General features: G+C 37.4%; 3 protein-coding genes across 4 annotated transcripts in view; 1 reads left to right on the forward strand and 2 right to left on the reverse strand.

The window, feature by feature from the left end:
- Positions 1–11,322, reverse strand: part of LOC134199939 (uncharacterized protein K02A2.6-like) — a 933,609-nt gene extending 922,287 nt beyond the window's left edge. Inside the window, exon 1 of one of the 2 annotated variants that reach the window (XM_062671732.1) lies at positions 8,984–11,322. In XM_062671732.1, the coding sequence (XP_062527716.1) occupies positions 9,719–11,158 (1,440 nt within the window). In that variant the 5' untranslated portion in view covers positions 11,159–11,322 and the 3' untranslated portion in view covers positions 8,984–9,718. The remainder of the gene's footprint in view (positions 1–8,983) is intronic. The other variant, XM_062671731.1, reaches the window with a different exon arrangement.
- RpS2e (ribosomal protein S2e) lies at positions 1,000–2,349 on the forward strand. Its single transcript, NM_001044099.1, is given in 3 exon segments — positions 1,000–1,025; positions 1,325–1,844; positions 2,042–2,349. Coding segments are annotated over 2 exon segments (786 nt in total). The 5' UTR covers positions 1,000–1,025; position 1,325; the 3' UTR covers positions 2,309–2,349.
- Positions 2,040–6,706, reverse strand: LOC101744943 (probable DNA-directed RNA polymerases I and III subunit RPAC2). The gene is made up of 3 exons (XM_004927913.5): positions 4,902–6,706; positions 4,539–4,639; positions 2,040–3,882 (listed from the first exon to the last, which is right to left on the reverse strand). Exons 1-3 carry the CDS (start codon positions 4,914–4,916, stop codon positions 3,696–3,698), a joined length of 303 nt encoding a protein of 100 aa, XP_004927970.1. The 5' UTR covers positions 4,917–6,706; the 3' UTR covers positions 2,040–3,695.
- Positions 11,323–12,345: the final 1,023 nt, after the last annotated feature.

Genomic DNA, 12,345 nt, shown 5'->3' on the forward strand with positions numbered 1-12,345 from the left:
TTTAAGGGATCTTTCGACATGGTAACTAAGACCTTTAGGTCATAAATAAATGGTCTGTGCTTCGTAGCGACTAGAGCTACGCAGCACAAATCACTCCCTACGAAATGTGAGATTTTTTCAGTCTACGAGACTATTTCTAAACGAACTACTTTAATGATAGAATAGATGCATGAGAGTTTGTCGACTGAAATTAAGTAAAGTGGTGTCGTTTTTTGTTTTTTTTTCGTTTACCTTTGCTGATAGCATTGAGAGGCTATGTCAGCGTTATCTGACGAATTGGTTTCGACTTTTTTCTAGGATGATTCTATGTCCAACTAGATTAAGTACTTATGATTGTACAGATACGACGTTTCTGAAAATTTAATTAGGTTGGTGTATATAGATAAATTTGGCTCTCTTTATTATTTAAATCTTATCAGAAATACAGATCGAATCACGTGTAACTGAATTAAATAAACACAAAAAAATAGTTACATAAACATTTTGAAGATTCAAGTAGGATCAAAGATATTCAACGCAACACATTGTTGCACAACAAAGCACAATGTGCCTTATTGCGAAAGTATAGTGAAAAAGTTATTCTATTACTCATTACTCTTGGTCTCAGCACTGACTCAACAATTACCGCTCTCTCTATCCGCTTTCTTATGCATCTTTTTATTAATAACGTCGATAATTGAGGAATCCAACCTCACCGTGTACCCAGATAGTCTTAGCTATCCATATATATATTATTATTAAAAAAAAAAACCGCATTTAGAAGAAAGATGTGTTAGTAGTTTAGTTAGTCCTTATTAATCATTATAAAACTTGAGATTTTGATTTAAAAATATTTTAGGTTTCTAATTAATTAAAACACACCATTTTCGGATCGAGTTTTTAAAAAAATCGAGGGTTTTAAAAAAACATCGATAATCTAATGACAGCACATTCGATTTTCTCGATACTTTGTTAGGCTCTATTGAACTAAATAAGTTCAAACGGCCATTTTGTGCTTGACTGTCTATCAGAGCCCATCGTTCAACGTAAGTTTTAGAGTTAAATGAATTTAATATCCCAATTATTTTTAGTTTTAACTTTTTAGTTATGCAAGTGTTTTGTTTACTGAGAAGACTCAATTTAAGCGTCCATCGTCCAAAGGATCTCTTTTCAATTTTCAACCCCTCACCACGTGGTTTATGATGACACAATTTTTTTAATTCATTCGTGGTATCTACCATAGTGTTAGCACAGTGATGGCCTTTATGCGTCTGATAAATAGCTATTCTTTGTGTAAATTGTCTATAATTTAGTAATTATTAACAAGATAAACTATAAATTCCAGAATGGCGGACGCTGCTCCAGCCGGTGGACGTGGCGGTTTTCGCGGCGGATTCGGATCACGCGGTGGAGATAGAGGCCGTGGCGGTCCTCGTGGACGCGGTCGTGGTCGCGGCCGTGGTCGTGGGCGCGGCAAGGAAGACCAGAAAGAGTGGGTTCCTGTCACCAAACTCGGCCGTCTTGTTCGCGAAGGAAAAATCGACAAACTCGAGAGCATTTACTTGTTTTCTTTACCAATCAAAGAATTCGAGATCATTGATTTCTTCCTCGGCCCGTCCCTGAATGATGAGGTTCTTAAGATCATGCCTGTACAGAAACAAACACGTGCCGGACAGCGCACACGTTTCAAGGCATTTGTTGCCATTGGCGACAACAACGGTCATATTGGTTTGGGTGTGAAGTGCAGCAAGGAAGTCGCCACTGCCATTCGAGGCGCTATTATCCTTGCTAAGCTGTCAGTTCTACCAGTCCGAAGAGGTTACTGGGGTAACAAGATAGGAAAGCCACACACCGTCCCTTGCAAGGTAAATGCCACTTCTATATTTAAAAAAATATTTAAATTGTATAAATGATGATAACATTCTAATCATTTCATTCGTGGTATCCTCTTGAGGTTTATCCTGTGAAGCTTTTGAACGTCTGAATTAATTTAATTGTGAAATGAAAACATAAAATTGGTTTCGATCGTTTTAATAAATCAAACAAACAATTGTTTTTTCAGGTCACCGGCAAGTGTGGTTCCGTAACAGTCCGGCTGATTCCTGCCCCTCGTGGTACTGGTATTGTGTCTGCGCCAGTTCCTAAGAAGCTTCTTCAGATGGCTGGTGTACAGGATTGCTACACGTCAGCTCGTGGTTCAACTGGCACCTTGGGAAATTTTGCTAAAGCCACATACGCTGCCATTGCCAAGACATATGCCTACCTCACTCCTGACTTGTGGAGGGATATCCCGCTGACTAAGTCTCCATACTCAGAGTTCAAAGTCTAAGACAGTCATTGTATAACAACTGAATAAAAGAATTTGTCTTACTTTGTACTTTTATTGATTAATATTTTCTTTTTTCTATTTTGTTAGCACAGAGACATCTGCTGCTGGACATGTCTTGTGATTTTTATTGATTAATAAGCTTAAAAAGATATAAACTTCACTTGCAAACTATAAAATTAGCTTAAAACTATTTAATATATTGAAATAAATTAAATAAAGTACTAATAATAAGTACCCTAAAAAATAATAATGTCATTTTAGCTTTGAATTTCTTTCAAAGTTGAGTCTTCAAGATTTTTTTATTTATTAGCTTAGATGGGTCAACGAGCCCACCTGGTGTTAAGTGGTTACTGGAGCCCAGACATCTACGACGTAAATGCGCCACCCACCTTGAGATATAACTTCTAAGATCTCTGTATGGTTACAGCGGCTGCCCCACCCTTCAAAACACCGAAACGCATTACTACTTCATCACGGCAGAATTAGGCAGGGGAGTGGTACCTACTCGCGCGGACTCACAAGAGGTCCTACCACCAGTTAATACGCAAATTATAAATTTGCGGGTTTAAATTTTTATTACACGATGTTATTCCTTAATTGTGGAAGTCAATCGTGAATATTTGATGAGTACGATTTCGTAGAAAAATTAGTACTCGCCTGGGATCTGTACACAGGTGCATCGCTCAACACGAATGCACTGTACGTCTTATCCTTTAGGCCACGACTTCGACAGCTTAGCTTAGCTAATATTTCAATTGTCAATAGGTATATATAAAATCGATATCAAAAGTAGTCTTCCTATTTTCCTGACAAATGCCTGATAGTCATTTAAATTTGATCACCTACTGAACATTTTTACTGATTGGACATACTTTAAGCTCTCACAGATTCCCTTTCCAGTCATTACCTTCACATTTCTGTTGCAATGTAATCTTCAGTTTTCAACTGTAGAACTGTATAATGCAATTGACACTATTGACACTGAACAAAAGTTTGACATGAGTAGCTACTGCAGTTGTAAATAAAAAATATTACATTACAGTAATGTATCCAGCAAAAATATCCAATTTACATTGGATAACTGGATTTTTTATTGCATACATGGGCTCATGGTCCACTTGGTGTTAAGCAGTTGCCAAAGCCTGTAGATATAACAAATTTAATTTGAGATAACTGACAGTCCTGATATTGCAAGTGTCGTACAGTCCTGTGGCACATCTTTGGTTGCCCAAAGAAGCACTGGTTGCCTTTTTTACAGAAGAGCACAAAATTTGAAGATGTTCAAGGATCAGTCAAGGAAAGTGACTTTGAAAAGCTTTTAAGTTCTGTACAGGGCTCCAGATGTGAGAACAGCCATTGCATAGATTCAAATAATGTTTTTTGCATTCTATACTTTATTAAATCTTTTCACTTCTTTGTCAAATAAATTTATGGTGTGATCACACACCATTTCTAGATCTTTCAGACCTCTTTTTAGAACTTCCAATGCAGGTGTTTCTCTGGCTTGTATCCTAAAATGCATTTTTGATTCTGCTGGGTGTGGAACAGTATATCCACAGAATTCAACATCATCACTGAAAATAGAATGATTAAATAAAAAAAACTGAATAGCATGTTCAATAAAATTTTGGTTAGAATTCCATTATTAAATTATCAAGGGCAAAGTTCGATACACACTACACAGCACACTTTTTTAGTTCTGCTTTCATAAAGTATTCATATGGAAAATTGATTAACAAATATCAACATCATAACGAAAATAATGTGATAATAAGCATAATGTGGTAAGCTTCTGTATATTATAATTAGCCTATGATCATCTGCACTACATTTTCTGCTGGGCTGAATCTGCAGTGAATACTAGATAAGAAAACACAAAATTTGCTATTATTTGATCCTCTTTATTTTCACTGGGAAACATTTTAAAAAAACCTTTTGGGCCACTGAAACTTTTCTCAATTACACTCATAACTAAAATGAGGCAGTAATTTTCATAGTTTCTATAAGTTAGGAAACCACATGACTTTGTATTGGTAGGAAGCGAGGTAACAGCCACTAAATGTTATTTAGAAACAAAAGATTAAAATGTTTCTTGTTTTAGATAGCATTTGTTGAGTGTGTGCAATTGATGTCATATTTTTTGGTTTTAAAATTGGAATATCATAAGCTATATCACAAGTTTCTTGTGAATGTTTGGCTGTTTGTTACTTATATGTGTACATATACTTACTATTTGTTTATAATACATTTTAATGAATTCCCTAATGTATGGCTTTCATTTCGGAAGACGTATGTTCTGCAGGTAGGCCCTGAATCGTCATCACCAGGAAGCTGAAATAACATGAATAAAACATTTCAATATCTTAAGAAGAAATTGTAAGTACCATGGTCGGTATAAGAACTTAGAACGTTTCTTTTAATTAGGTATTTTTATAATTATGGTAGAATAGTAATGATTTTAACAATTAGTTGTCTATAATTTTATACTATAAATTAAGATGCACAACTGAATGTTAGATTTTGTGTATTACTTATGTAGTGGCTTAGTTTATTAAATTAAAATAATTTTATTTATAACGTATTTATGCAGTACCTCAGAAATGTTCATTCTGTTACTTTTTACAATGACTGTTTGGGTAATATTATTTTTTAATTATTATGATCGGTATATACCGTATTCAATTCTGTTAGTTTTTGACAAAAAAACTAGTAGTAGTTTTATTTTTCCAATTGGAAAGGCAAAGATATCATACCATACAGCCTAACCATTTATTTATAATTTTTTTATATGAAAAATTATATTATGAAATGTAATCATATGAAATGAGATGAGATGATATGGAATGAAATATAATCTCAGTAAAATGGTGGTCATTTACTGAGACTTTCAGTGACTTTTTGGAGGATCCAGAGAAGTTACGTCCAGCGGCTTTATTTAATGTTCATGTGCACATTTGTGCACTTTCACAGATATTAAACTGTTAATAAACCACCATTATTACACATTTAAACCCGAAGAAACACTAAATAGACAAAATAAAACAAATTTATCTATCTCTTAGGTTTATGGCGTAAAACAAATCACACAACTTCAATCCTCGCGCTCCCGCCAAAAAGTCTTACAAACCAGTGTTGCCGCTGGGCAAACATTGGGTTGCCGTACTGGAGAAAAAAATCTACCGTATTTAAATAAAAATTGCCGTACAAAGTAATTCAAAATTTCAAATTTCAATTAAAAGTATTTTATTATTTATTTTATACTAGAAATTAAAACAGTATATATTTTTCACTCCTCTCTTCCCATCAAATTTGTATTATTGCCTAAAGTAAGTTCAGTTTCAATAATCTAATTTTTTTCGTAATTTGATGGTTTTTTCCTTTTATTATTCATTTCGGGGGTTGGCTTAAAGTTCGCACAGTTTGAATGCTTTCTGACAATGCACTGTTTTGGTAATAAAGTTCAATTTATGGTATATGTTAAGAGGCGGTTTCTTTGTTTTGTTTTGATTAGGTTTACTGCATTGAAGATTCTTTTTTATACACATTTTAATCACTATCTCACGTATCGCTACACTGCTCTTTTTCAAAAGTTAAAATTAAGCTACACTTGCTAGCACAAGCAATGAAACAAGAGCGAGGCGGCGAGGCGACTTGAGGAGAGGATTTAAAGAGCAGGCGTTGTAGATTATAGGGAATTCCTCGTACCAAACATGAAACATTGTCTATTATAAAAGTTGGATGTGTTCATGTTTACGCTAAAAGTATCCACGTTCTGTAATCTCTTTGGATACATTAATTGTTTTTTAACTTTATGCTCTTGTTAGCCGACTTAACCTAATAGGTGTATGGCACTAAAAAGGAATTAAAAAAAATGTTCTTGTTGCCGTATTTTAGAATACGGCAATGACCACTCTGCCGTATGCCGTACAATTTGTCTTTTAGAAGCGTGATTGCCGTACGAAACGGCAATTGCCGTACATTTGGCAACGCTGTTACAAACTTTACAAAATATCAAAAATGCTTTTTGTTATAGGATTTTATGACTTAGTAACTAAGACCTTTAGGTCAACATATAAAAAATGCACATTTAAACATGGATATTACACGGTTGTGATAATAATTAGTCACAACAGTTCATGTGACTATATTGTTATAACAGTTGTTATTTTTTATTTATTTTTTTATTGCCTTTGTAGGCAGACGAGCATATGGCCCACCTAATCGTAAGTGGTCACCGTCGCTCATGGACGTCAGCAATGTCAGGGGCAGAGCCATTCCGCTGCTTACCATTAAGTAATCTCCGCAAGCCTCGTTTGAAGAAGGACATATCATAGCGCTTAGAAAACACCGTGGAGGGGAGTTCATTCTAAAGTCGGATGGTATGTGGCAAAAAAAGAAAAAAACTTAATCCTACCTAAGAGAGACCATGTCAGGCTCACCGGACTATTAGGTGAGCTCACGGGGCTCAAACCTGACGATGTTGCTAACACGAACCCTGTCAAGATCCGTGCTTCACAGAATCTAACACCGGATCGGAAACGCGACCCACTGAGGAGATCCGGCGAGAAACTCTGTGGACTGTGTTTGTGAGTTAATTTACTCGCCGAGCCCTTCGTCGGAAGCGACGCCGACGGGTTCGACGAGAACGTTTGTAATATGCGCTCAAAACTATGATGTTACTGTTAAATTACCGATACGTTATTGAGTTTGGAGTAGGACTATATTGAAATGTACTTTAGATTATTCCTAGAATAATAGAATTATACATTTTATTTATAAAAGATAATTTACAAACATTTAAATGTTAATCAATGCTAAGTAAAATCATTCATTAACTTTCTTCCAGGAATTCTCGTTGGATTCAACATTTATAGTAGTTTAAAGTATAATTAAATCTACTTTTACGGCTTAATCTCGTTTTTTATTTAATGTTATTCTATTATCCCTGACGAGTCGAACACTTTACAGTTTTCATAATCGTGTATTTAGACGTCAGGCAAGTTATATAATGACAATAAAAAACACTAGATTAAATCGTAAAAGTAGTTTTATTTATGTCTTGACTCGTATGAAACAAAAAAAAATACTATAATTTAAACTACTATCTAGTGGCGTCTTTATTAATTAAAATTTTAATGTTTGCCACGTTAACAAAATATAAGACAGTATCAAGTCCTAAGCCCCGACCGCACCCTGCTTTCCTAAACATTTAATGAAGTGCTCATAACATCTAAAGTAATTTCGCTTTATATCCTTTGTCGCACATACATAGTAGAGTTTATCTCATCATTACTCCGAGAGGGTTCTCCGCTAGTAATCTTTCTTAGAGTAAATTAAACTTTGCGGGTTGCGGCCTCGATTATGTAGACGGCGTCACGTCGTTGGGCGTGTAACCCAGGTATATCGTAAATAATATGTACATACTTGGTTTTGTTTCGAGAATAAAACAATACTGTTGTTTAAGCTTAGAAATAGTCAAAATTAAAATGAGCGCAGCTTTCTCTATCCGCCGAACGAATGCGCGAATGAACGAATGTAAAATATTACCTACATAAGTAGGTATACAACAAATGATTTTGGTAAACTAATTTTAAAAAGTAAGTCTTTAATTTCGCCTTTTAGGGTTTTACCGAAACCCTAAACGTCGTGGCTTCGACCTCATTATCAATTTAATACCGGTACGCTGTGAATAGTGATACCTATATGAACTATATCCTGTCAGATTTTAATTTACATACATTTTAGGTGGTCGTGTTTGAGGTGCTATGAAATAGTACCACCAGCCGTGGTGTGCGTGTCATAAAAGGACGACTAAGGTGGTTACCGGAGATTGGGCAGAAGCATGGTCTGAGTAGTATACCAGCGTATTCTTCATATTCTTTTTGTTGCCTATGCTGATAGCCTTGAGAGGCTATTTCAGCTTCTCCTTGACGTGTACGTGAGTTCACGGGGCTCAAACCGAAGTGTTGCTAACAATGGTCCTAGGGCATTGCTTCGCAGAATCTACCATAGGATCGGAAAAGCGACCAAGCAAGAAGAAGAAAAAGAAGCTCATTGGGCTGTGTCTATGGATAGTTCACTGGTGGTAGGTCATATTGTAAGCCCGAAAGAGTAGGTACCACTATCCTCTGCCTATATGCTACTCTCGTTAGCCGATTTCGGCCACGGCGAAAACTCCAACTCCGCTTCAATCGTCACGGTGTGCTCGTGTGTGGCTAACATAGCCGATCTTATTCCTAAACGTTCGTGCATATTGCGGACAGGTGAGCACACCATTATAATAGTCGGAAGAGATAGCACAAGGCCAACGTGCTTTCAGTTCATCGCAGAGCAGCGTTCAGAGCAGCATTTCTCCTCAGTTTTCACCAAAGAAAAAAAAAATCATTGTTGCCTATTTCAGCCGTGAAACAGTCATGCGTTCCGGTTCAAACTGTAGGTTTGTTTTTTATTGCTTAGATGGGTGGACGAGCTCACAGCCCACCTGATGTTAAGTGGTTACTGGAGCCCATAGACATCCACAACGTAAATGCGCCACCCACCTTGAGATATGATAAGGTCTCAAGTTTAGTTACAACGGCTGCCCCACCCTTCAAATCGAAACGCATTACTGCTTCAAGGCAGAAATAGGTAGGGTGGTTGTACCTACCCGCGCGGACTCACAAGAGGTCCTACCACCAGTAAAAATTGTCGTTTTATCTTGATATAATATAATCGTCACCTCAACATTTTATCTCAGGATGACTTGTGGTATTCACGCCAGTCTTTAGACTCCGGTAATGACCATGTGGGCGCAGACCTTGCCCCCAGATCTACGGAAAAAAAAACAATAAAAAGATTGAAGGTCTAAAAAAAATTTTTTCTCGGGATTATTACGGCTGTTGTGTGTAAACTTTTAAAAACTACGTTCACTACACTTGAGTTCATATGAGGCTCTAAAACCTTCTTATTAGATTTGATTATTATCGGTGCTATTATTTTAGCAGTGGACTAAAATAAGTTTAGTAATACTTTTACTAGGCACAGATCTGTAAATGAGCTCTCAATGTCCCTCTGTTAATAAGTGGTTACTGTAGTCCATGGATATCAGGCAGTGAAAGTCGTTACTCGATTTGCTTGCAGTCCACCCACTTCTTCAGTCTATTTCAAGCAGAGCTCAATAAAGAATAGCAGGAACACAGAAAGGACATAGTCTTTTTTATATGGTTACTACCTGTTAGATACGAGGAATACACGAGTGAACACGAACACTTGCCTGCTGTTAACACACTGTCCTATATTTGTTGAAATACCCCGTATGCGTAGGCACACGCACACATACTTAACATTCCTCCCCTTAGCTTAGATATAATATGTACATAACTACTTTAAACAAAACAAAAGATTATACTAAACTTAAAAAAGAAACTTATACTAAAAAAACTGCTTATAGTTAACTCTAGGCCGATTGCGTTTATTCCGTGATGTAAACTCAGGTCTGCTGGCGTTTTGTCGTGCGGGTATGCCCTCAGAGCCTTCTTCGACAGACGGGTCTGGTAGGGCTTCAAGAAATTCATCCTCCTCTTCTGCTAACTCGACACCTTGCCGCTGCGGCGACGGTGACCTGATGAGAGGTACTTCGACCGGTAAACTAATATCATCACAAGCATTAGAATTGGTAGCTTCCCCCCTTTCTGAGCTGCCCTCCATCCCAGACCTGTCCTCTTCCTCGTCCCCTGTGTCTATCGGAGACACTTCATTCGAGGATGATTGTTCTTCTGCTGACAAATTGCCTCTCCATGAAACCGGTTCTACATCCACATCTTTGTATTCGTGAATACTGCAATCGGTACCCTTATAAGGTATTAGTTGATTTTGGTGTTTTTTAAATAACAAGGAAGACTTACAGTCTCTGACTAAGTACAACACCTTCCCAATTGTCTTTTTAATGAAACCTTTGCACCAAATAAACTTTCCGTTGACCGTATGCTTTTTATATAGAATGAAATCTCCCTTGGTAAAACTTTGTTTTTTATTTACTTTGGTCTTATTTTGCGAACACTGTTTAAATTTAATGACATCAGCAAGGGCTGTGGATGAGGGCGATGACGACTCAGGTATAATTTGATCAAGACGCATTCTGAGTTTTCTACCGTAAACAAGCTCTGCGGGCGAAACCCCAGTCAGAGTGTGTACGGAGTTCCTGTAATCAAATAAATATTTTAGTAGTTTTTTACTAAATAGACTCGCTCCACTTCCACTAAGCAAGGTCGTTTTTATACCCTTTTTAATAATTTTGACGAAGCTTTCAGCCTGTCCGTTGCTAGCGGGATGATAAGCCGGTGACTTCAAATGTGAAATTCCGTTCAATGTACAAAAATTTTCAAACTCATGTGATGTGAACGATGTACCATTGTCACTAACTAAAGTATGAGGAATACCAAACCTAGACATAAACTCACATAATCTTTCAATCGTGGCTGAAGCAGATGTACTGGATTTCATATTGTAAACCTCCACCCACTTAGTATAAGCATCTACTATTATCAAAAAGGTTTGACCGTTTATCGGTCCCAAGAAATCCATATGTACTCTGTAAAACGGTTGTGGGGGGTGTTCCCAATGCGCGATCGGGCCCCGTGCTGGAGTCGGTCGCATTTGAATACATACGTCACACGAAGCTATCATGCGCTCGAGCGCGGCGTCGATCCCGGGAAACCAGAACCGTGAACGTGCTTCAGCTTTAGTTTTAACAATTCCCAAGTGAGACTGATGTAGCTCTGATAAAATATCCTTTTGTAATGACTCCGGAATTACAACCTTGTGTCCCCGCATCAGACAACCGTTTTCATAAGATAATTGCAACCTACACATGTGATATGGCTTTAACCGTTCATCAGACCATTTTTTTTGCCATCCCTTTAAGACATATAGAATAACTTTACGTAAAATTAAATCCTTATTTGTTTCGTCTTGTAATTTGACTAACGATACAGGTAAATTACCTTCCACAACAAAATTTATATAAGAAGCTCTATCCAAATCGGGTATCATAGAATCTACACTGCCCCTGCCCTCCGCGACTGTCCCCGCCTCTCCTAGGCTGGCGCGCGATAAGAAGTCTGCGGTGTTGTCTGTGCTACGAACATATTCAATTCTATAATTATAGCTACTTAAAAACATCGCATATCTCTGAAGTCTATTCGCAGAAACTTCTGGTATACCTCGATAAGGGCCAAAAATCGATAAGAGTGGCTTATGGTCTGTGCGTAAGATAAAGGGAACCGTCCTGCCATAGAGGTACTGGTGGTAACGCCTAACTCCAAAAATAATGGCGGTGGCTTCCTTTTGGATCTGAGAATAACGTTTCTCAGCAGCATTTAGGGTTCGCGACGCAAACGAGACCGGTCGCTCAGACCCGTTTGGTTCTATCTGAGACAAAATGGCCGAAAGACCTGACGGCGACGCATCGACAGTTAAAATGATGGTCGCGTTATGATTAAAATGAGCTAATACTTGATCCGACGCCAAACATTTTTTTATCGCGTTAAAAGCGTCCTCATGTTCATGTCCCCAGTACCATTTATTTCCTTTTTTTAAAAGCTCATATAGCGGCTTTAAAATTGCAGACGCATTAGGAACAAAACTCCTGTAATAATTAATTAACCCTAAAAATGATTGCAACTGCTTAACATTAGTAGGAACCGGCGCATCAGTCATCGCCCTAATTTTCTCTGGCGACTTATGAAGGCCATCTTTATTGATTACATACCCTAAGTAATTAATATCGTCCTTGAAAAATTCACACTTTTCCCTTTGAAGGGTCAAACCCGCGTCTTGTAATCTCTGCAGTACTTGATGTAATCGTAGCAAATGTTCAGTTTTATTTTTTCCCGTTATTAAAATATCGTCTAACAGGCACAACGTGCCGGGCACGCCAGCCAGCACGCATTCGATAGCGCGTTGAAAAATAGCCGGTGAACTGGCCAAGCCAAAGCAAAGGCGGGTATGCTTGTAAACTCCCCTGTGAGTATTTATACAAGTTAATTCTTGTGATTCCT

Source organism: Bombyx mori, chromosome 13, assembly GCF_030269925.1.
Source record: "Bombyx mori chromosome 13, ASM3026992v2".
NCBI classification, from domain to species: Eukaryota; Metazoa; Arthropoda; class Insecta; order Lepidoptera; family Bombycidae; genus Bombyx; species Bombyx mori.

Bases quoted from the DNA above. Each gene is read 5' to 3' on its own strand.
- LOC101744943 (XM_004927913.5), bottom strand. The intron at 3,883-4,538 runs GTAAGTATATGT...TTCTATTTTCAG, and splicing joins AAATGTATTATAAACAAATA to TGATGATGTTGAATTCTGTG.